Source organism: Corythoichthys intestinalis, chromosome 14 (assembly GCF_030265065.1).
Source record: "Corythoichthys intestinalis isolate RoL2023-P3 chromosome 14, ASM3026506v1, whole genome shotgun sequence".
Lineage (NCBI taxonomy): Eukaryota > Metazoa > Chordata > Actinopteri > Syngnathiformes > Syngnathidae > Corythoichthys > Corythoichthys intestinalis.
The window spans coordinates 14,779,284-14,805,525 of record NC_080408.1 but is presented as its reverse complement, the minus strand read 5'-3'; the positions used below and the strand labels follow the sequence as shown (position 1 = coordinate 14,805,525).

The following is a 26,242-nucleotide window of genomic DNA, read 5'->3' as shown; positions in this document are numbered from 1 at the left end:
ATCACGAATAGAATTTAAAAAATGATAATAATGATACTACTACATACTACTACTGCTGCTAATAATTGAAATCAGCAAAGGAGATAAAGCACATGAAGAATAGACAGCAAATAGATTGAAATATATAGACAGTTATGAATATGCAGTGCTAAACAAGAGCGTTTTTAGCCCAATTTAATGGAGCTAACAGTTTGAGCATACCTCAGACCTTCAGGTAACTTGTTCCAGAGGTGAGGAGCATGAAAACTAAATGCTGCCTCACCCTGCTTGGTTCTTGTTCTTGGAACACACATAGCAGAACACGTAGTTCTTACACATAGCAAAACAAATACATTATATATGAAAATCGGAATGATATAATAATTATAATTCCTGTAATAATGTAACAAATTGGGTTCTAATGTGGTGGACGTTTTTTGCTGTACCTGAACGCACCGCGGGGCTGACGTGCTAGAGACAGCGATGAGCTTGAGAGTTTCACTTTCACTTTCAATGTTTTCTTGAGAACACCTTCAATCGCGGCAGACAGTAGGTGTTTTGTGTTGAATAAGTTGTGAAATAAATGATAAAAACGTGGCGAAGCTGGCGATTTCTGTTTGCGAAAAATGTTTGCGGTTTTGAAATCTTGACGTTTTCATACCAGAGTGTACCTGGAAACCCGTAATCAGCACATGTTTAGTACAGTGTTGCAGGGCCGGATGTATGGGGGGGGGGGGCGGGGTGGGCACGGCCCACCCAGACGTGAGTCGTGCCCACCCAATAAAAATGTCGGGAATATCTATTTGTAGCGTCGAACTGGATATAGAGAACGCACTGAGAGTTGGTCTCACCTACTTTTTATTGCACGATTAACGGTTACTGTTGGCCGCAACCCGCTGTTGAGAATTCCCTGCTGTGAGGGCTGGACAGCGAACTGCCTAGCTTTGGGACAACTGCGTTGCTGCACATGCGCAGAGTATTCTAAAAATACTGCGGTTGAGGAAAAAATGTTCGTCCTCGGCCGATAAGTAAGTTATAATGTTCTCCGCGTATACTGAAATCATATATGTGATGCTTGTGCTTGTATCACTACTCTTTATTATTGTTTGTAGTTCGTAGCACGTTAGCTCCGCTCGTAGCATCCCATTGCTAACGTAGCATTCTATTGCTAACGTAGCGCCTAGAGCGTGATAATATATGTATAAGTTGCACTGTATTGGATTGCTAAGGGTACATTCCGAAATTAATCCCATTCAATGTTCAGATTTGAGATCGCTGTCCGTTGTGATTGTAGTTTTCTGATTCATTTAGCTACCGAGTGCATAGCTTGCAGCTATAGCAGCCCTCTTGTTTGTGGGAATTGCCATTTATAATTGATGGTTCATTGCTTGTCCAATGCGGACATCTAGTGGTCATTTTTTGGATAACGCCTAGTTCATTTTAGGCTGGAATTCATTCAATTCATTTTATTTTGAATTGTACATGTTGTTTCACTATAATAATTTTATTGATGTTTTTCTTTATTTCTTTTAGATACACAAACCACAGACTTTCAAATTAATGTCCAAATGCATTCAAACGGCTCAAAGGATGGAAAAAAACTGTAATTAAATTTCATCAAACCAACTGAAGTTGCTGCATCTTCTCTGACCGCAGGATTAGGTCAATTATATTCAGCCGTTAACATTGTCACCGACCCCCAAATCCTCACATACGTCGAAAAAGCAATCACCAAAACAAGCTGTTTTTCCAACCTCGTTTGTTATCCGCGCGCATCCTCTCTCTCTTCCAGACACATTCTTGCAGTCTGACATCCGGGCATTAATGACGTCACCAGCCACAACAAAGCGTCACCATATTGAAATGGGGGCAAAAACACGAGTCACAAGCAGTTGCTCTCTCATGCATTGTAGTACAAACACGTTAAACTTTTGTCTTATTTGCGGTCTTTGTTTTTCCCCCTTCGGAATGACTAAAAGTTGCCATGTTGCGGGTTGTAACATAAGGAAGAGTTCGGAGCCGCATTTGAAGTTCTTCATTCTTCCTCGTGAGAAGAAAAGGACAAGCAAATGACTGAAAGCAATCAACCGAGGAACAGTAAAAGGAGATGGTTCCTTGGACCATTCTCGCCAGTGGGAACCTAAATCCAGGCAAAATTACGTTTGCAGCCGACATTTTATTACTGATGAGTAAACTTTAATCGATTTTTTTTTTTTTTTTTTTGCCCCAATTAGATGCTAGGATTCAGTAGACTAGGCAGTGGTTATTATTACTGTAACCGACAACTCGCAAACCGTTATTTTTCTTTTGCCATGAACTGCTCTGATCGGTCAATCGGTATATTATTGGCCTGGTGCGAATTGGTTATTTTGCCGTTACGTGCTCACGGCTAAATAACGCTTGGAGGCGAATTACCGGTTACGGCAGAAATAATCACTCCGTATATACTACCAGTTTTCTTAGTTCCACACAGCACATATTCCACGTAATTAATGACTAACTGGGTTTGTATCAGAGGCAAAACAGAATGGCAGTTGTTATTGGAGTGGTTCTGAGATGTACTAATTGCCTGTTGCATTTCAGAAGGAACATTCAAGCACAATTGTTTTCCAGATTGCTGTCTTGTTTTTACCGTATTTTTCGGACTATAAGTCGCAGTTTTTTTCATAGTTTGGCTGGGGGTGCGACTTATACTCAGGAGCGACATTTGTGTGAAATTATTAACACATTATGATATCATTTCACATGTTATTTTGGTGTTTTGGAGTGACACTGATGGTTTGGTAAACTTGTTAGCATATTATTTATGCTATAGTTATCTGAATAACTCTTAATAGCTATGGCCACGTTCGCGTTCTGCCTTTGGCAATGTGTGTTTAATTGTATCATTGACTTTTTTATTTTGAAATGCATGCTTTTAGTTGCGCTTTCACGCCCACGTGAGGGCGCACGCGCACTTGTTTACGTGAAGAAGAGCGCTCACACGCCAGAAGAAGACTGACAGCTACGCAGCTCTGAGTGAGTGGGCGAGTTAGCGAGAGAGAAACACGGCTGCGAACCTACGTTCATTATTTATGCTTGTAAAATATCTCTACAGAGGCAACGCCTGTGTGTATCATCTTTTCTGTTGTTGTTGTGTTTTCCACCCGCGATCGGACACTTCGAGCCAGTTGTGTGGTTGGTTGAATGTTGTGCTAATGCTAGCGAGCGCATGCTAACCGTTTGTGTCATTGCTGTATAGCATTCAATTAACATTTATTTACGTTGATGCGAACCTGTTTGGTATCGAGGACGAAATTGATTCACCAAATTATATGGACGTCCAGCATCGTCATTTGGGAGTTTAGCTCGCTGTATAGCCAGGACAGAGCCATAGCGTCCTGGTGAGGACTATATTCGCATTTCGTTGTTCATGCACTGTACACTTATTTAGCATGTTGTTCTCTATTGTATTTTTATATTAAATTGCCTTTCAAGATGACATATCTGTTATATGAGTTGGATTTTATCAAGTAAATTTCCCCCAAAAATATGACTTATACTCCGGTGCGACTTACATATATAGGGTTTTTTTCTTTCCGTTGGGCATTTTATGGCTGGTGCGACTTATACTCAGGTGCAACCTGTAGTCCGAAAAATACGGTAATTCTCCCGATGTGAGAAGGTTAATGTAGTCAAGGCAAGAACAGTTCTGGCTTCAGTATCAGAGACATAACTACTTAACAGTCACACCCCCTTTTTGTTGACAGCAATTCTCACTGGGTCAGATTTTGCCACATATCAAATTATCTGCATGAAGCTGCAATGGGTGTGTGAACGTACGCCGCTTCTCAAATGCAGACTCTATTGTTATGCCTTTGATGTGCAGTGTAAAAGCTGCGCATGATCATCCTCCAACTTGCAGTTTTTGTCTCATCAACGACTTCCCCTCGCCTCCCTTCCAGCTTTGTCATGCTCAGATGAGGACCAGAGCGTGGGCTTCCCCGGGGGAGGCAGCAAGAGACACATAATGGCCGTCTTTGCACGCGTGTGTTTGTTTTCGCGGCTGCACGCCCCCCTGCGGCTTATTTAAGCCATTTTGGGAAAGACAAGAGGCTCGCAGGGTCAACAGCGAGTTGAAACAAATTTGGTGGTGTTTTTTGCTGCGCACTGCCGATTGGGAGCTCGAGGGATGGTGGCGGGGGGAGTGGGGTTATGTAGCCCACGGGCCAGATCACAGACTGGATATAGTGCAAGTAGCAGAACATCCCTTGCTCCGATTGTCTCCTTGCTCGCTGCCAGCTTTCATCAGCTCCTAGTTGACTGTGGAGTACTACTTGCGCTGCAAACCCAAACAATGTTTTCCGCATGTCATTAACGGCACATCTATAAATCCTACCAACACAGTTCGAGTCCAATTAAATTGACAAAGTAGCCTCTGATCTGAAAAGCAGTTCTACTCTTCCCATCAAGGTCATCCTCTTTCGTTGTCTACAACTCAAAACATTTTATGAAAAAAAAAAACTCATCACGCAGTTTCTGTATCATTTCAATGCATGAAGGACCTTTGCTGGCCTCTGCTCTCCTTATAAATCCTGATGTCTCATTTATACGTGAAAAGCACTTGTCGAAGAAGAGCCAATTGTAGAAGCGGCTCTTTGTTTTGTCACAAATAAAAGTACATACTTGAAGATAAGTGGTCAAGAACATATTCATCCAGGTCCTTATGTAGACTGTTAGTCTATGGCCAGTGATTAAAAGGTTTACACACTTGAAAAATAGTTGTCAAGGTCTACTTCACCTGGAGTTTTAAAGAGACAATTTTGTGACGTTCTCATAAACAAAAAGGTTTAAAGTGCTTGTGACACGAAAAAGCATGTTTATTTCATAATACACGCGGTATTTTATGCTCCTGAATGATATGGACCGCTTGGATGTGTGTGGAAGCGATCGCTATATTTATTTAGTTTTTTGAATCCCGCGCCAGGAAAATGAGTGACTTCCGGCTTCGGTCTCGCATTGAGGAGGAGGGCGCTGTGACGTGTACGGTAGAAGACGTCCTCTTCACGCTACAGTGTACTGTTGTGTATGAGGACGAAGGATTCAGCTGATTTTGCGGATTAATACTTTTATTTTTTGCATCACGCCAGCCAAACGGCTGCAGAAAAATCATTCTGTATGCGGGCGAGGCGTATGCGCCTTTTTGGAGTTTCAAAAGGTTCCCATTCACCGTGGATATTTACTGTGGGACCATTGGACTTACAAGGAAGTGAGTAAACATCTTGTTTTGTATTATGTCAAATACGAATACAGTGATTACAAAGTAAACACTATAAAATTCCTTTAAATAAAGGACTACTTACGTTTGATCATTGATAGGCATGTAAAAAGCTATCCTCACGCTCATTAGCAGTTAGCTGTTAGCACGTTAGCTACACAACAATTCCAGCCACCCTCCTCCAGGGAACGAACTGTAAATTGCTCTCCGCCGGGCGGTTTGCCGATCCGCAAAGAAACTCGACAACCGGGTCGTCATGTCAAATAATCCAGGCTAGTTATGTGTGATTTTCCACTTCGAAGACTTTGAAACATCCCTCGGTTCGGGTTAGCATGTCGGCTAGCTGTCACTCCTTCTGGTCTGTTTACATTCTCCGAAGCCGGGGAAGGGAAATGACATATGTCCGATTTAGGTGTCATAAAATATCGTTCGGCAGGTGTGACAGTAAAGGTAAAGTCGACTGTTTTGACCATTATGGAGTAATTTTGCCATGTCGTCTTGAATAAATGGATTTTTATTATTTTATATTCCATTTAGCACAAGTTATTTGTCATGACCATGCCATTTATTTAGCAATTGGGGAAAGTACTTGGGTAAAATGAATATCCTGTAAAAATATTGAAGTAAAGAGACAGAAACAATGACATTTTGCCGCTCTCTTCGTCCCGTTTTAATCATTGTGAATAGTTCCCCCTCGACGGGCTGACTGGTCCTTCTCAAGCCATTTATATAGCTATTGGGGAAAATACTTGGATAAAAAGAATATCCTGTAAAAATATTGGGAGTAGAGAGACTGAAACAATGACATTTTGCAGCTCTCTTCGTCTCGTTTTCCTCGTTCTGAACAATTCCCCCTCAATGGGCTGAATAGTAAAACCGATGAGCCTAGTCTACCGCTGACGTCATCCACCTGTTGGGGACGCTAAAGCCCTATAATTGTAGGCGTGGCTAACCGGCAGATTAAAAGACTAATTTCTCGTCATCTGCGCTTTGCTAAATTGTTGTATATGGTCGAATCGTCTCAAAATATGATTCTAATTCACATAATAATGCCATTTAAGACTTTTTTTCTGGTGTCGTATGCTCTTTAAATTCTATTTAAATTCCATGAGTTGGCAAGTTTCAGTGAGACCAGGTTCTTCCAAAGACATGTCTTTGGTCAATCACGAACAAGATGATGCAAACACTTACAGTGGGGCAAATAAGTATTTAGTCAACCATCAATTGTGGAAGTTCTCCTACTTGAAAAGATTAGAGAGGCCTGTAATTGTCAACATGGGTAAACCTCAACCATGAGAGACAGAATGTGGGGAAAAAAAGAAAATCACATTGTTTGATTTTTAAAGAATTTATTTCCAAATTAGAGTGGAAAATAAGTATTTGGTCACCTACAAACAAGATTTCTGGCTGTCAAAGAGGTCTAACTTCTTCTAACGAGGCTCCACTCGTTACCTGCATTAATGGCACCTGTTTTAACTCATTGTCGGTATAAAAAACAACTGTCCACAAACTCAGTCAGCCACACTCCAAACTCCACTATGGCCAAGACCAAAGAGCTGTCGAAGGACACCAGAGACAAAATTGTAGACCTGCACCAGGCTGGGAAGACTGAATCTGCAATAGGTAAAACACTTGGTGTAAAGAAATCAACTGTGGGAGCAATTATTAGAAAATGGAAGACATACAAGACCACTGATAATCTCCCTCGATCTGGGGCTCCATGCAAGATCTCATCCCGTGGCGTCAAAATGATAACAAGAATGGTGAGCAAAAATCCCAGAACCACACGAGGGGACCTCGTGAACGACCTACAGAGAGCTTGGACCACAGTAACAAAGGCTACTATCAGTAACACAATGCGCCACTAGGGACTCAAATCCTGCACTGCCAGACGTGTCCCCCTGCTGAAAAAAAGTACACGTCCAGGCCCGTCTGCGGTTCGCTAGACAGCATTTGGATGAGCCAGAAGAGTATGTGTTCTGGTCAGATGAAACCAAAATCGAACTTTTTGGTAGAAACACAGGTTCTCGTGTTTGGAGGAGAAAGAATACTGAATTGCATCCGAAGAACACCATACCCACTGTGAAGCATGGGGTTGGAAACATCATGCTTTGGGGATGTTTTTGTGCAAAGGAACCAGGACGACTGATCTGTGTCAAGGAAAGAATGAACGGGGCCATGTATCGAGAGATTTTGAGTGAAGATCTCCTTCCATTAGCAAGGGCATTGAAGATGAGATGTGGCTGGGTTTTTCAGCATGACAATGATCCCAAACACACAGCCAGGGCAACAAAGGAGTTGCTTCGTAAGAAGCATATCAAGTTCCTGGAGTGGCCTAGCCGTCTACAGATCTCAACCCCATAAAAAAATCTGTGGAGGGAGTTGAAAGTCGTGTTGCCCAGCGACAGCCCCAAAACATAACTGCTCTAGAGGAGATCTGCATGGAGGAATAGGCCAAAATACCAGCTACAGTGTGTGAAAAGCTTGTAAAGAGTTCCAGAAAATGTTTGGCCTCCGTTATTGCCAACAAAGGGTACATAACAAAGTATTGAGATTAACTTTTAGTATTGACCAAATACTTATTTTCCACCGTGATTTGCTAATAAATTCTTTAAAAATCAAAAAATGTGATTTTCTGGGTTTTTTTCACATTCTGTCTCTCATGGTTGAGGTTTACCCATGTTGACAATTATAGGCCTCGCTAATATTTTCAAGTGGGAGAACTTGCCCAATTAGTGGTTGACTAAATACTTATTTGCTCCACTGTAAATATGAGTTGTCAAGGTTCAGTCAAGTTTTGGAAGGCAATTCGTTTTTGGAGTGTCATCAAAAAAAAGATTAATATGAAGATAACTTGTCAAGGTCCAGTCCATTTGCATTATAACAAAACAATTTGGTTGTCATAGAGTGGAGTTTTTGGTCTATTGTGTCTGGTGTGTACAGGTTCCACTTAGCTACAGAAACAAAGGGCCTCTGACACACTAAACAGGACAAATAATAGAGGGTTTCCTGTTCCTACCGTAGGGCAGTAACGGGCCGCAGGATGTGGCCCCGCGGGGAATCCTGGGAAGTTTTTTTTACTACCCCTGTGGCGTAACAAATTAATGCAGCTGTGCTTTGAGTGAGGGGACACGCAAAGGAAGGCCATGCTAAACAGAAAAGGCTGCTTTTATGTGCCTCGGTCACGGCGAAAGACTCAGGATCATCCATTTGAACGACGCTAAAATCTGATAAAAGCCCGGTCACGCAGCAGTTCGAGTGAGAGGCTTCACAATACACTGACCGTTGTGGAGTCAGTCACAAGAGCATTTGCGCATCTCATCCCTCGCTGCAGTAGAGAGTTGTGTTTTTTTCTTACATTATGTATCATAAAGCATTTTAGCTCATTGGCTTGGAGCTTGTAAACAAGAAGGCTGCGGGGACTCAGTTCAACTTCTACACGACGCAGTCACACCAATCCAATCAGCATTTCACAGCGTTAAGTGTTGTGATCTCATTTTTACTGTATGAGTAGACTTGCAAATGCCTCGCAGTAATTACGCTGCCACTCAAAAGCCTTGAAGTGCAAAGTAACTAAATATCTTTGTGGAATATTGCAGTTGCTGGTATTATGGTTAGGAGTGTTTATTTACTCAACTGTAGCAAAGAACACAAGGCGACTATAAGTGGTAAGGTCCAAATGCTCCGTCACACCTTTCATACCACAGCCTACCATGGGTTTTATCAACCAGAAATGCATATCCGTCATGATGAGACCCACGCAAAGTCTCAAAGCCATTATCAAAAAGACATCAGAAGTTTCAGAAGCCTCCATTTTTTCGCTATTGATAGGGAGTCTTTTCAGAAAGTTCTAGCCCTAGAGCCAATTTCATCTTGCAAAAGACCAGGACTGAAAAGCCAAGGAAGTTTGACATTTTCACTTGAAACTGCCATTTTATGGTAATTTTTGGTCAATTTTTTATTTGGTAGCATTTCCTGGAATGTCTTCGAAATTCTTTGCTAATTTCCTTCAACATTAACTGCATTATGCATGTCCTATAAAAACGACGTTTTAGGGACGTTTTGGGCAGTTTTCAACTCATTTGCAGTCATTGATGGTGATGGATGGCAAATCCATTTAAACTATAAGGGGATGATCACATTCGGTGCCATTGGGGGTTATTGATCACTGCCAACCCTCTCTATTCAAATGGATTGGACGTCAGTTGCCATCAATGACAGCCTAAAGTTAACACACTTAAGAGATAATGAATGTTAAATTGCATGATATTGCGTGTACAATGATCCCTCGTTTCTTGGCCGCGATAATTGAAAAACCGCTAAGGAGTGTACCCCCCAATTTTTTTTTAAAAATTTTATTTTACTTTAATGTGTCTTCAATGTATTTATTCAGATTTAGCATTGAAAAGAGATAAATATAAGATATGTGTTTTCACTTTTTTCCCCAAAGTATAATTTAAAAAAATTACATATATATATATATATGTATGTATATTTTAATAAATGTTTTTTAAGCACTTCGAATGTAATAATTGTGATAAGTTGTAAAAATGTTACTGTCCTAACAAATTATTTTTAAACATGAATGAAGTAGAAAAATCTTTGTCTTTATTAAATGCTTCATAGCTTGAGCACGCTCAAGCTGCACACTTACACACAATAAGATGCCACAGCAACTGTTAACAAGTTAAGCGATGATTGACGCATGCGGCACTTTGAAGTTCGTGTCTCTGGCAAGATCAAACCCAAACGTGTGTCAATCGTCGTTAACTTTAATAAGCGACTACAATGCACTGCTTGACCAACAAAGAGCAGGGAGAGGGGGGAGAGTGAGACTACGCAATTGGCTCGGGGCTGCTCATCTTTACTTATTTATTTATTTATTTATATTTGAGAGGGAAAAAAAACAATCAGCAATGGATTGAGGGCGCGATGTTTGAAGCGCGAAGTAGCGAGGGATCCCTGTAGTCTGATCATTGTGGTGACATTTGTGGCACAACTCCATGAAGACAACCTTTTTAAGTTGAGAGCTTGACCAAAAATCTTGGCCGCACCCTGAAAACATTCAACAATGCCCTCTATTGGCGAGAGTGTAATGATGCAATAACTGGTTCATTAATTCTGGAACGTCCTTCCTCTGTTTGTCATCTTTTTACTTTTACACTCGACTTCCCGTGTGTGTATACGAGTGTGCAACCGCATTCCCCCGCAAGCAACTCGCACATCCACCATTTTTCCTGCTAGAGTTGCGATAACAGAAGTATATATACAACTTTGAACCCATCTTGGTTTATCTTTCCAATTAATATCTGCCTTTGTGCCGCAGAGCGGGCCGCTGTGCCGCTAATGATGCGGATTACTGCCGCCTGCCGGTGCCGCTGCACGCTGGGAGCCCAACTCTCCCCGCCACGGCCCGCGATCTGTCACCCGTGGCCCTCCCTTCCCAAACCGCGTCCCCGCTTCGCCGCGCAATGAGCAGCACGCTGAGCTCTAATGACGAGAAGCTTTGCCGCGCTCTCGTCTGTCACCTCGCTCTCCCGCTGTACCTCCACCGCACACCTTCACCCCTCTGCCTCATCTTCCTCCTCCTCGCCGTCATCTGAAGACGAAAGAGCAAGGAGGGGGAGACGTCTCATTTACACGCCCCTGTCGCCATCACCTCCTCCCCTCGCTCTACCGTCATGCCGTGCACAGTAATGAAGGAGAGGCAATGCCCCCCATTTATGTGTAGCGGACCAGAGGGCGGAGGGAACATTTTTCTGCCTCCCCTTGCTCACCTTTCTCAAGTCTCATCAGGCTGTCTCGGCTCATTCTGATGTGGTACAGTTAAAAAACACAAGCTCCTGAGGAATCAAATACTCTGCCATACTTACCAATCATTCAGTAACTCACCAAGTCAGTATTTTGGAAGCACACATGGGCATTTGAATTGCCTATATGGAAATGTTTACAAGTACAATACTGCTGAATTCTTATTGTTCACAAATCACAAATTTACATTTCTCTATAACACTTTTGATTTCACAAGATGGTGTCAAAGTTCTAAGAGTAGTATTTGCTGTCAATGAAGTACATAGGTTGCAGCCTGGTTTGTTCCCCAGTTAGCTATTGACTAACGCATATCTTTACCCCAACAGATGACATTTTCAGCCAGCCCCTATTCGGACCTCATCCAGGTCACCACGCAGTCAATGGCTCAAGGGACGGAACAGACGGAAATGCTCTGGGTAATGGGACCCGTGTTTGCTGTGGTGCTCATCATCAGTGTCGTCATTGCCATCCTGCTTTTCAAGAAGTAAGTGGCCTTCTTATGTTTTCTTTTTTTTCTAGTAAACATGTGTGCTCTCCATTTACTGATATGTGCTTATGGGGAAGCTTAATACGAAGGAGAGTTGACATGATTTGTTCAACATCAGTCAGGTCACACACTTATCATTTCATCTTGGCAATATTTAAAGTTACAACCTCAATTGAAGAGCAAAAAATAACCATAAAAAAGAAAGCCATTAGTCCAAACAAAAATTATGAACACAAATGATTGCATTTGTTTATTATTCAAAAGCTAATCTGTTCTGAAGCCAGCCTCTGCGGTCAATCATGCATGCAGACTAGAGCTCAAACGATTACTCGAAAACTTTGAGTAACTCGATTTTAAAAATTGAACGAGGAATTTTCTGCGCCTCGTGGAATCGTTTAATTTTGCCAGCTCTAAGCGTGACGTTTTGCCCGGACTACTTTTAACACGGCACAACACGCTGACATCACGTGCCTACAGGAAGAAGTCAGAGGCGGGGGATATATTTGAGTTCAACCATGCATGAATCATCGACTTCATGATATATTTACGGGTCACTTTCCCCAGACCCTGTCCCATGCTTTCGGGTAGGGGGCTTCCCACATCCTGTATAAGTTAAGGCTGAGTTATGCTTCGCATTCGGTCGCAGTTATTCTCAAACACACGCAGCGATCAAACGCCAGATTTAGGTTGAAAAAGTAGGAAAGCTGTACCGCATACAAACAGGAAGGATTGCCTAAGGAGTAATTTGTTAAAGAATTTAAGGTAATTATTATATTTTTCGTACCATGCATGCATTTTGAAACGTTGTGTAAAAAATCAAAAATGGGAGAAATTAGCCGCTACGGCATTGGCGTCATACTTTGCAATATTTACGTAAAATAAATGCCAACTGACGGGTTTTTTGCTTTTAACCAAGAATTGACTCTTTTACGTTCATATATTTAAAGAATTCAGGGATTTAAGCATTTATTCACAAGAATTTTCAACGTAAAAAGCTCTCTGTAAAGGGAGATGCTCCAAAATTTTATTGTACAAGTGTATAATGACAATAAAGGGCCATTCTATTATATAATAAGTTGTAATTGTTATATTGAATTTATTAATAATCTATTCATGTGTTATTTACAATTGATTCTGCATGTTTTCCTCAAGTATTAAGTTTCCAATGTGAAAATTGAGTGATTTACTTGCTGTTGAAAACTTTTAAGTTACTATTTCGGGCAGAAACCTATATGAAATGTTAATTATTGCCATTGATCCTCAAAATATAGATGATTATCTCTGCATTTGGTGATTTTTGTGCATCCAGTGTAAGATTTGAGACGTTTATAGCCATTTTAAGTTTTGTTATACTTATATAAAAAATTATTAATCGGAATTTTATTAGGGAACGACTTTAAATTTTTTGATGCCGCTGCTCAAGGAGACTCATATATGCTCAAGGTAGATGCCTGTTTTGGTTTTAGGTCGGTAGCAGCTTTGGTTTTGAAGATATTTAAATTGTAAGTTTTTTATTTGAAAATAGGCCCCCTATCAATCGGCCCCGTGCCACCTGTCCCGTCAATATATTATGAAGTCTCTGCATGAATATACAGTGCCTTGCAAAAGTATTCGGCCCCCTTGAACCTTGCAACCTTTCGCCACATTTCAGGCTTCAAACATAAAGATATAAAATTTTAATTTTTTTGTCAAGAATCAACAACAAGTGGGACACAATCGTGAAGTGGAACAACATTTATTGGATAATTTAAACTTTTTTAACAAACAAAAAACTGAAAAGTGGGGCGTGCAATATTATTCGGCCCCCTTGCGTTAATACTTTGTAGCTCCACCTTTTGCTCCAATTACAGCTGCAAGTCGCTTGGGGTATGTTTCTATTAGTTTTGCACGTCGAGAGACTGACATTCTTGCCCATTCTTCCTTGCAAAACAGCTCGAGCTCAGTGAGGTTGGATGGAGAGTGTTTGTGAACAGTAGTCTTCAGCTCTTTCCACAGATTCTCGATTGGATTCAGGTCTGGACTTTGACTTGGCCATTCTAACACCTGGATACGTTTATTTTTGAACCATTCCATTGTAGATTTGGCTTTATGTATGTATATGTATTATGTATATATTTATCATTGTCCTGTTGAAAGATAAATCTCCGTCCCAGTCTCAGGTCTTGTGCAGATACCAACAGGTTTTCTTCCAGAATGTTCCTGTATTTGGCTGCATCCATCTTCCCGTCAATTTTAACCATCTTCCCTGTCCCTGCTGAAGAAAAGCAGGCCCAAACCATGATGCTGTCACCACCATGTTTGACAGTGGGGATGGTGTGTTCAGGGTGATGAGCTGTGTTGCTTTTACACCAAACATATTGTTTTGCATTGTGGCCAAAAAGTTCAATTTTGGTTTCATCTGACCAGAGCACCTTCTTCCACATGTTTGGTGTGTCTCCCAGGTGGCTTGTGGCAAACTTTAAACGAGACTTTTTATGGATATCTTTGAGAAATGGCTTTCTTCTTGCCACTCTTCCATAAAGGCCAGATTTGTGCAGTGTACGACTGATTGTTGTCCTATGGACAGACTCTCCCACCTCAGCTGTAGATCTCTGCAGTTCATCCAGAGTGATCATGGGCCTCTTGGCTGCATCTCTGATCAGTTTTCTCCTTGTTTGAGAAGAAAGTTTGGAAGGACGGCCGGGTCTTGGTAGATTTGCAGTGGACTGATGCTCCTTCCATTTCAATATGATGGCTTGCACAGTGCTCCTTGAGATGTTTAAAGCTTGGGAAGTCTTTTTGTATCCAAATCCGGCTTTAAACTTCTCCACAACAGTATCTCGGACCTGCCTGGTGTGTTCCTTGGTTTTCATAATGCTCTCTGCACTTTAAACAGAACCCTGAGACTATCACAGAGCAGGTGCATTTATACGGAGACTTGATTACACACAGGTGGATTCTATTTATCATCATCGGTCATTTAGAACAACATTGGATCATTCAGAGATCCTCACTGAACTTCTGGAGTGAGTTTGCTGCACTGAAAGTAAAGGGGCCGAATAATATTGCACGCCCCACTTTTCAGTTTTTTATTTGTTAAAAAAAGTTTAAATTATCCAATAAATGTTGTTCCACTTCACGATTGTGTCCCACTTGTTGTTGATTCTTGACAAAAAAATTAAATTTCATATCTTTATGTTTGAAGCCTGAAATGTGGTGAAAGATTGCAAGATTCAAGGGGGCCGAATACTTTTGCAAGGCACTGTAGAGGTAATGACGAAGAAGCCGACAAAAGCGAAGAGAAAAGGACCAAGATGGAGACCAAGGCGAGCACTGTTTCATGTATTCACCGTAAGACAGCGCTTGCATTTCACTACAGCACGTCTTTAATTCTGCAGCTCCACTGAAGGAACCCCGTTTACTCCATGAGCGGAGGAGCGATACTCGGGGCAAGTTAAAATTAACTTAACGTAGCGCTAATTAGTAAGATTAACGTTACTGTACCTGGCTAACGTAACGTTAGTCCCAAGGAGGGCTGAGTTTCTATTAATTCTAACTTCTGTCGATACATGGCTAACGTGTCTTTTATACAGGCTTTATTTAATATGTAAAAACACAGCGCCAGAGAGTGATGAGGGTGTAAAATAAAAACATTATAAAGCTAACTGTCAATTATAGCTCTGTAGTCATTGACGGATAAAACAAGTAGCACTGGTGCCAAATGTGCTCCCATACAGCTGGTATCATACATTTATATTGAACACTGCAAAAATCCTATCAGCACTTACAATTTAGACTAACTTAAAACTTAACTTGACTTAAAAGTAGCTTGACACAAATGGAAACTGAATTGAAACACGTTGGAAAAACTTTTAATTGATGTGTGTTATCAAGCATAATGACATTTTTAGGTAATTTTTTCAGATTTTTTTTTAATAAGATCTTAGGTTTTTTTTTGTGTGAAAACAGTGACTTGGTAGTTGTATTTTTTTCGACTCACATTTGAGATAAAATTGTTGACTGTTTTCAACAATGTACATCTAAAATAATTGTCTAAAAATTGTTCAGTATTGGGTGAAATGTCGTTTTCTCGTGTCTATGTATAATTGCTCTTTACCCACAAAAATGTGTTATCCGATTACTAGACTAAACGATGGAATTTTCAGTAGAATACTCGATTACTAAAATATTCCATAGCTGCAGCCCTAATGCAAACTGCTATCAGTCTCACCTAGGCATAATAGTAAGCCTCAAGACACCCACCGAGCTGCAGTAGCCATTTTCTCTACGCCAACAAATTGACAGCAGGGAGTGTGAGCTGGAAGCTGTGAGCCCCTTTCTTTTTTTCCTGCCAATAAAACACGTAAAGCGATAATTGAGTTCTCACCGCCACTATAGTTATTGCTACCTGCGCATTTGCCAAACACAGAGCCTCCGATGAGGTTTACGTGGCCTGCCATAATGTCTCATACTTGACATTTTGAAAGAGCTGGATTAAAAACAAGAGCATAATAATTGCCTATTAATCCCCTTCCTCCCTCTCCTTCCTTTTCTTCATGAACGCAGCAAACAGGAGAGGTGGGTACTGTCACTCTTCATCAGTCACGTCTCCTCCATTCGTGTTGTGTGGTCTTCACTTCTTGCTTGTTTTTGAAAAATAGTGACAAAATGAAGGGAATGCCAGCTCAAATTGGTGCGTCAAGTCATATTTGTTGGGCTTTAGCAGACGTGGGGCGTAACAGACTCGTTTGAGAACCAGGTCAAAAAAAGTCACAGGAAATTTGTTTAGTTAACATTTTCAAAATCAATAAGAAACACAAACTTATCTTTCAGTCACAAGGCACCCTTACAGAAAAGAGTAATAGGTTTAAACTTTTTCTGCATGCTTTGAATGTAGGCAAATTAGCACAATGAGGTCAAAAAATATTTTGAAGATTTTACATTTTAAAAGCTCGCCTAGTATTTTGCAAAATCAATATCCAACACAGGATTTATATTGAAGTAGCGAGGCACCGTTTCAGAAAACATGCAAAATATTGCTGCAGGCTTTGAATTCTGTAGACAAATATTTAAATAAAACTTTGAAAGCCTTTATTTACATATACATGACTACTCAAGATCTATTGGTGACACAACCACACCATTTCAGAAAGGGACACATATTACTATGTTTATATTTTTTACCTATGTTTTCGTTGCATGCTTTGTAGGGGAAAATGGTGCCATCTAACAGACAAACAAAATTTTGGAAAGCTACCGTATTTTTCGGACTATAAGTCGCATCTGAGTATAAGTCGCACCAGCCATAAAATGCCCAATGAAGAGGAAAAAAAAAACATATAAACCGTATTGGCCCGAATATAAGATGGTGTTTTTTTGCATTGAAATAAGACTGAAAAGTGGGGGTCGTCTTATATTCGCGGTCTAGACATTATACCCATTCACGACGCTAGATGGCGCTAGATATCATTGAAGCCATGTTCTGTCATGACAGATCTCAGCTACTCTCAAGTTTAACCAGTTTGTATTATTTTATTGCAATGTTTTTCCTTATTCAGATTTGTTTCAAGACTGCAGTTACAGTTAGACTTCATTTTGATGACAAAATAACATGCTTTTTCTCTCAAATATGTTATTATAATAATTTGTTTCAGATGTACTGCAATTATTTTCTGTATAAAAATTAATTTAGTGTTCAAAAAGTCTTTTTTCAAACTTGAGTCTTGAAAAAGAGGGGGTCGTCTTTTCATCAGGGCCGTCTTATATTCGGGCCAATTCGGTAAGTCGCACCGAAGTCGAATTTATAAAATAAGTCGAAATAAGTCGAATTTTTGGGGGAAATTGACTTGATAAAATTCAACACATAGAACAGATATGTCATCTTGAAAGGCAATTTAATATAAAAATACAATAGAGAACAACATGATGAATAAATGTACAGTACGATAATGTTACATGATGCATGAACAACGAAATGTGAATATACTGACCTCACCAGGACGCTACGGCTCGGTCCTGGCTATACAGCTGCCTAAACTCCCAAATGACGATGCTGGACGTCCGTATAATTTGCTGACTTTATTTTGGCCGTCGTTATGACGCCATCATTTGAAGAGTGAAGCTAAAAATGAAAATAATACAAATCAATTTCGTCCTCGATACCAAGCAGGTTCGCATCAACGTAAATAATGCAATGACACAAACGGTTAGCATGCGTTCGCTAGGATTAGCACATCGTTCAAAGAACTACACAACTGGCTCTAAGTATCCGATCACAGGTGGAAAACACAACAGAAACAACAACAAAAAAGATTATGCACACAGGCGCTGCCTCTGTGGATATATTTTACAAGCATAAACAGTGAACATATCCATTTTCATTTGAAGTGGGAGGGTGGCAGCGAATGAACATTCGTTCCTTCGCTGCCATCCCTCCCACTTCAAACGGATTGAACATCTATGGCCGGTAGTGGCAGCCAATGCCAGGGAATGAGGTAATTTTGGGCCACTTAAGGTCATTTACCTGTTCATTTTCACTTACGTCCTGTTGATTTTGGGGTCTTTTATGGATCTCTTCCTGTTTATTTTGAGTTAAGGAACAGGAAATGACCTAGGAATCACCCAAATGAATAGGCAGTGACTCAAACTCAACGGAAAATGACCTATAAATGCCCTAAAATGAGCAGCAAGTGACCTGTAAATGCCCTGAAAAATGAACAGCGAGTGACCTCTAAATGCCCTGAAAATTGGACATAATGACTGTGAATGCTCTGGTTTCAAATGAACGAACGTTCCCAGTCTTAATGGATTGGGCGTCGAGCACCGTCAATGCAGCCTTAAAGTTAACTGAGACACTTATTGTGGAAAATTTTGGTAGTAACTTGTTGGTTCTTTTTTTTTTTTTTTTTTTTAGACATGGACACCTTTTCAAAATGATATCTCGATTCTTGGCAGGAGCATATCGATAACCTTTTGGGATACAAAGTATCACGATATATCACCATTTTGATATTTTGTCACACCCCTAGTGCAGTGGCTCCGCCAAGGGGATACAATTTTTGATGGGGGTAACTACATTGGCACGACACCGGCGGGTGTTCCATATTCAATGGATGACGATTTTGTTAAACAGTATAGCTGTCCTAAGCAGCCTGATTTAGAATCCCCCTCAAGAATAATGGGGAACCAAAAATGCTAATTTTCAACTTATTACCGTAAAAGATGGCCCTGATTATAAGACGACCCCTTCTTTTTCAAGACTCAAGTTTAAAAAAAAAAGAGTTTTTGTACACCAAATTAATTTTTAAAAGAAAATAATTATAGTACATCCGAAACAAATGATTATAACAATATATTTGAGAGAAAAATCATGTTATTTTGCCTCATTCAAATCTTAATATCTGAACATTTAAATATGGAAACTAAAGTGCAATCACCTTCGTAAATGAATGGCTTCTGGTTTTTGAAATGTAAATAAACCAATCTATTGTGATAAAAGAACAAAATTGCAATAACTGCATTAACCATCTGTAACTGTAGTCTTGAAACAAATCTGAATAAGGAAAAACATTGCAATAAAATAATGCAAACTGATTAAACTTGAGAGTAGCTCAGATCTGTCATGACAGAACATCGCTTCAAATATATCTAGCGTCATCTAGTGTCGTGAATGGGGAGAGTAGCTGAGATCTGTCAAGACAGAACATCGCTTCAATGATATCTGGCGCCATCTAGCGTCGCGAATGGGTATAATGTGAATATAAGACGACCCCCTCTTTTTCAGTCTTATTTCAATGCAAAAAACGCTCTTATATTCGGGCCAATACGGTATTATAAATATTCTTGTAAGTTAATTTTACTGCTGACACTGTGTTTCGGGGTCATCAACATGTTGTGCCCCTCCTGCCCCAAAAGTCAAACTCCGTCTATGGTTTGATAATTAATTAAACACAATAACTCCAACATAGTAACATTTTCGGAAACAGACCCCTCTCATACCAGGGTTTAACCAAGTCACGGGAGGTGTGGGAGTTGTGGTTGATGCGGGTTTACATATGCATGTTCCACATGTGGTGGCTGTGTTATTCATCACATCCGTCCTGTCTCCCCATGCTGTGTTTCATTATCCATCCAACGTCGGCATGCGACCCTAGCAGTCCCCCCCGCCATATCTGAATATGCCGAGGCAGCACACGGCTGCAGAATGGTCTATTGTCAAGTAAATGCCAAGCCGGGGGAAAAGTGCCGCAAAAAGAAATGTTCCCGTCTTTGAAGCTGACATTATCCGCAGAGACCCGTTCTTCCAGGCTGGAGTCGTAACAAAGGGCTTGTTCTGCCCTCATTAAGCATACTGCTTACTGCAACAACACACGCACTTACACACTTCAACTCACAAGTAGATTCTCACACTCACTTTACGCTTGACGTGAATAACCTTATTGAAAAATCTGCCGTGTTGACTGGAGGCCAGTGCTTAACCCTCCTGTTGCATTTCTCTCTCAGGAATGGGAATAAAATTCCTGTGTAGCATTGAACCAGGGCCTGTTTAGTTAAAACATGCGTCCAGCACTGTCGGAATTAAGAAAAAAAAAAAAAAGGAAGTTTTATCTTAGTAATGCCTTAATAACCATTTTTAAATTGCTTTTCAATAGGTCAAATTCATCCCTGACGTTATGGGATTAATAATCAAATTCATGACTGTACTCACTTGAATTACTTCAAAATAACAAATAAAATGGAAATAAACATTGTTTTTTTATCTCATTTTAACTCAGTTACTTAAATGTTTCTTTCAATATTTATAATCCATTATTAAAATTACTGCACATGCTAATTTTTAAAACTGTACTTCGTAATTTGGCCCGCAACCTAACACAAAGTTTAAAGGACTCAAATGTAAGTCTTAAGATACAGTACATTTACAAAATATATATATATATGGCGGAAAACACTCTTGAAAACACTTTGAAGTTCCGCTCTGAGACCCCCAATTTGGCCAAATTTAAAATGTTCCTATATGCGTGTGTGATACATCATTGGAAAGCTTAAAATCTACATTTTCTGGGGGAAGAAAATTTTTGAATAGGAGGGCATTTAAAGACAAAAAAAATTCAAACCCTAAACCCTAACTCGAGGTGAGCGCATGAGAGAGCATAATTAAAGACACTGTGATTTTAATGAGATATTATCGGGTACTTACTTGTTTCGATCCAAAAACTCTGTGTAGCATGTCTCAATGAGTGTCAAGACACAGCTGTGAATGGCCACAACCGAACTTTTGGGGATTTTATGCGTGAAACACGGTAATATAACAAGGTTCGCAATGCAGAAATCGCAGACATCAAGGCGTGTTCAAGATTTTTAAATATTTACCCTTTAAAAAAAAAAAAATCTTTTTTTTTTTTCCTTGTTTGGATCGATTAGTTATCATCTAAAATATCGGGGGAAATACGACAGTAATTAAAAAAAAATACATTTAAGCGATAGTTATGAGGTAGATATCTGTGACCTATTTACAGAAACTTTTCATTGTGACGTAATTTGTTTGAAAGTTTAAAATATTCGAGTGAATTATTTTATGAAGTAGTTTTTTTTTAAACTAAATATTAGACATCAATTCATGATTTTAAGCTAAAAATGACAGACATTTCAAATAATATAATTACTTTTTAGGCTCAGTTGAAACAAAAGCGGTTGTGCGGTGTCTGTAAACGGGGGTATCCAGGGTAAAATAGACAAATTAAAAATAGTTTGGAGGCTTAATTCGCCATGAAACTGCTATGGCAGCATTTAGACATATTGTTCTATCAAACACAACAGTTATTTTGGCCTAAAATACAGCATTTTTTAAAGAAGGTTGCAAGAGCAGAAACTGCTTTTTCAGCCTTATCTGTTTTCCACCATTTTTTTTCTAAGCAAAATGGAACAATCCCAATTCTCAGCATATCAGTCAATAAAGAGTACAAATCAAAGTTCAACACACTAATCAACCAAGGAGGTTTTATTCCGAAAGACTCAGTTTGACCCACGTTGTTAGACTGAGTGCCTTGTAGATGGCAATCACAGATCACACATGCAAGTCATAAACTGCCTCTCCGGGCACAGTCTGACTCAGAGAGGAAATGGATGCTTGTCGTGGATAATCCGTCACGCTTCTAGCATTAGCTTAAGCACCCAACGTTTAACGTAACAGGTGGAGCGAGTTCAGGCAGCTGTACGTCTTCACACCAGAAGGCCTCAAAACCTGCGCTTTATGGGGTGCAGTGAGATGTGAAATTTCCACTGGGTATCTCCATTTGCAGTCAGAGAGGATGTTGTGTTGTGTGCGTGTGCGCAAGTCAACAGATGCTGGCTGTCTGAACTTTGCAATACATAAGGCCTGTCTGCCTGATGGACAACATTACGGTCGACCGATACGAGCGGAGCGCCTACGCTATGATTCGCCGTGCGACACAGGTGCTGCAGAACCGGTCTCAATTATCCTGTGTTGTGCCGCCCAGCTGATGAGCTAATTACAGCAGCCGCCTGTTTTCCCTCTCAGTCTGGAAAGCCTGTAAACACAATGTGTTGTTGGCACACATGCATAGGCACAACCGTGAAAATCACACATATGCACACATTCCCACACAGCAGCTGTCATATATCCAAATCCAGGCTAGACCACTCCAGGAAAACGGTGGCCTTTCTAACTACTCAATTGGGAGACTAATGATGGTGATTTCCCGGCATTTAACACTGCCTTAATTTTCATAAGTAGTCCTCAACAAATTAGGTAGTTATGCCATTAATTAACCTCAGTTGGCCATCCTGAAAGTATAGTCCTATCATTATCCAAACAGGAAGTTCAATTGAGTATCGATCATACTAGAAAGTTTAGTCAAACCATAAGACATCCTTGAAAATTGTGACTGATCAGTCCAATCAACTCCAATGAAATGCTGATCCAACTTGGAAAGGCACTCAGAAACGGATCATTCTAAGAAGCTTTCATCAAGCTCATTTCAAGATCGTTCCATTCAAAAACAGGTCACTTTTAAAGTTCTGTCAAACTCTTAAACATCCTAAAATTTGAGTAAAAATGATCCTTCAGTTGGATTCAAGAGAACATAACGCTAACCAGCATGGTTAGTCAGCAATGGATCATCTTAAATCTGCCAAAAATGGATCATTCCATGTTGTTCAGTCAAACCTTGGAATCCAGAAAGTTTACTGTAGGGGGCCATTTACATGGTGACTCTCCGAGAAGACGAAAAATGGCATTTTTGCATTTATATGGGCCCGTCTCCATTTGAACAATGTTGCAATTCCGCATGAAAACGATGTAGTATTCATGCTAGGCCCTAGGGGGGTAGTGCAGATTTACAACGCGACAGCGAATGATGCACTTTGACCCCACCAAAGTTCCTCAGCCCGGAAAAAAATATGCCTGCCCATTCGAAGCGATGGCATTTTTCTTTTGTTCAAAAAGGCACAAAAATGGAAACATGTTTATTTAAAAATATTATTAAAACAATAAATTAAGCAGACATTCCGCCATATTTGCTGTTTTTAATGTTTAGTAGCACCGCTGCGCATGCCCAATGTGACGTGTACGAGTGCTGACGTTATCGGCGCCGTCTCGCGACGCAGGAGCCTTTGATATGCATGCCAAGATAGCTCCCCTCAATCCCCCGCAATCGAATTCTTCCACTTTGGAGGCAGGATTGTGAATTTTTCGTCTTCGCCTTCCATCTTCGCCGACATCATATGCACGCGAGGCAACTCCGCAACACAGTCATTGCGCCTTCGTGTCGCAGAGTCGCCATGTAAACTGCCCCTAGAACTGGTCACTCCAATAATTCACGGATAAATCTAGAAAGTTGAGTTATTTATTCATAACAGAAAGCTACCATAATTTACGCACTATAAGGCGCACCTGACTATAAGCCGCCACCCACCAAATCTGACACGGAAACTACATGTGTTCACAGATAAGCCACACTGGACAATAAGCTGCAGCTGTCCTCACGATATTTTGGGATATTTACACCAAAGATATTAACCGGTAACACTTATTTGACAGTGGCATCATACGACTGTCATAAGACCAAATGAACCACCATGAAGCTTTGAACCAATTGGCTGCAAAGCTTCATTGCTTCAAGAAGCTTCATTTGGCCATCACTGCTCCCTTGGGGGAGACAGTAACCACCTGCTGTCAACACTTTTGTTGTCCAACGTGCCTCCTAGCATGCATTGCAGCGCTACAGATGTAAATAATCAAAATTCATGGTCTGTGCTAATCATTTCTTCAGTTACTGTTCCAGTTGTTTCATTAATTGCTAGCTATGGTATTTGACAACACTTTATTTGACAGTGGCGCCATAAGACTTTCTTTAGACAATCATAATTATGACATGACACTGTCTTGAGCATTAATGAATGATTAGAACAGATGTCATTCAATGTTATATGGCAAATTACCTCACTTTTGAATGGATGTAAAAGATCTGAGCTGGACATAAACGGAGTGAGTGACATAATTTGCTGGATGACACCTAATGACATATGTCATAAGCATTCAGTAATGCCCATGATAGTGTCATCTCACAATTATAAAGGTCTTATAATGCCGCTGTCAAATAAAGTGTTACCTATTAATGCAAATTAATCAACAAATAATCCGCATTGGACTATAAGCCGCAGGATTCAAAGTGAAGGAAAAAAGTAGCTGCTTATAGTCTGAAAATTACGGTTAGTGAAACCACCTATACATGTAACTTCAACCAATAACAGATTATTCCAGGAGGTTTCATCACACTGTATTTTGTTCAGGTCTAATTAAGCAGCAATTCTCTGAGAACGCACAGCCATGAATAAACTATTTCTACAATCTTTATGAAAAAAGGAAATTTTAAAAAAATAGATCCTCCAAAGTGTCGAAACATTTATCCACCCTCAGAAAAAGTATCTTTCAAAGAGGTTTCCTGACCAAGTGTTTAGGCATTTCAAGGAGAAGCAGTGTCTATCTCAATCATGTTGTCATTTCCACTTAAGTGAATGAATCGGTGCCTAGCAGCAGGGAACCTCTTTAATGCTGTGTTGTTGTTGTTTGTCTCTCTCCCTAGGAAGCGGGCGTCACCACTGCCCAAGGATGAACACTCGGGCGGAGTGAAAGACTCCCTGCTGGCCAACTCCTCCGACCCTGTAGAGATGAGACGACTCAACTACCAGACACCAGGTAGGAAGCAGCCTTCCACCCTCCTTGTCACCTGCAGTGTTTGTCATCGACATATGGTTGAAGACATGGATGAGTCAAGTCAATGATTGGATCAACCAATGAGTGTCTCTAAGCAATGAAATGACTTAAGCAGATTTTTTAGCAGCCAATTCTATTATTGCATCAGTAAAAGAAACACAACTGGTAAACGTAGAGTGCACTTAAGGTAAAATTAACTGTACCATACCTGAGTTCAAGAGCGTAGGTATGCATAGAGTCGGTAGGGACTTGGGATGCAACGATACTGTTAAGCCAAAGTTCAGTACGACTTTCGATACGAGGGACACGATTTTCGATTCGATTCAATAAATTTAGTGCTCTGAAACAAAAAAATACGTTTTTTTTTGTTTTTTTTTTTTTTTTGTTTGTTTGTTTTTCTAATGTATTTTGATAACAAGCAAAAATAACAATGGCATCATATAAACATGCTTTGTAGTGCATGATATATATGTGCTTACTTCGTACTGATCTGAAGAAATTTTGTATAAAAGTGCTGAGAACAATCTTCACTGTTTGTAAATTGAGGCAGGGCACACTGTTGATTGCTATTACGCTCTTAGCAGGTATGTTTACCACATGAGAAAAACATCCCATTTGTGGTCCGAGTCCATCTGTGTTATGTACTGAAAGAACAATATTTGCAGCATTATCTATAGTCACTGGTATGGATTGATTTGGCCTGCTTAAAGGGTATTATAATACTAAGGGGCTGTGAGATACCAATAGAACCATTATGTGGCAAGATAACAAATATTAATAAAGTTAACAAAAAAATAAATCACATTCATGAGCAATTATCGAAAATAGATTGAAAATTACGAACATTTCCGAAAGTATTCCGGAAACAGCCGAATAGGGCTTTGACGTCACAGCAAGGAAACAAAAGGTTGAGGCAGGTGCCATCGTTGTTTATCGACGAGAGAGTTGTGTTCGTGTTTTATCCAAAAAAATCGCTAAAATGGTTCAAACCTGTCATGCTATGTGGTGTACAAATAGCCATTTGTCGCAATGTAGTACCCATGAGTTCCCAAACGCGAGAAAAAGAGCTGGAATACGCAGACAATGAATAAAGTTCCTCCGTGCTAAGAGGGCTAATTTTGCAGACCCAGCCTCCGGCAGTTTTGTGTGGTGTGCATTTTACACCTGAAAGCTATTCGAACTATGGACAAATGAAATCAGGTTTTGCTAAGAAATTGCTGCTGAAAGCAGATGCGGTGCCCACCATACATGCGCAGCCACCTAAATGTCCCGAGATATCAAGCAAGAGGACAATGACTGGCTCTGATGAGACCACCCCACCACCCCAGGCTAAGCAAAGGAGGGAAATGGCCAGAGTGAGTACTCTTTTATAATAAAAAAAACATATCACGCATTGGATATAGGACTGGACACATGTATAAATTATCGCTCGTAAAATATATACAACAAATCATCTAATCCCATTCATATTTGTGTCTGTTGACAGACAAAA

General features: G+C 40.2%; 1 protein-coding gene across 12 annotated transcripts in view; it reads left to right on the top strand.

Moving 5' to 3' along the window:
* The window catches only part of LOC130929923 (receptor-type tyrosine-protein phosphatase F-like), a 464,805-nt gene that overhangs the window by 385,429 nt on the left and 53,134 nt on the right, over positions 1-26,242 (top strand). For all 12 annotated transcript variants that reach the window (XM_057857556.1, XM_057857554.1, XM_057857557.1 and 9 more), the window contains 2 exons: positions 11,374-11,531; positions 24,620-24,732. In XM_057857556.1, coding sequence (XP_057713539.1) covers positions 11,374-11,531; positions 24,620-24,732 — 271 coding nt within the window. The remainder of the gene's footprint in view (positions 1-11,373; positions 11,532-24,619; positions 24,733-26,242) is intronic.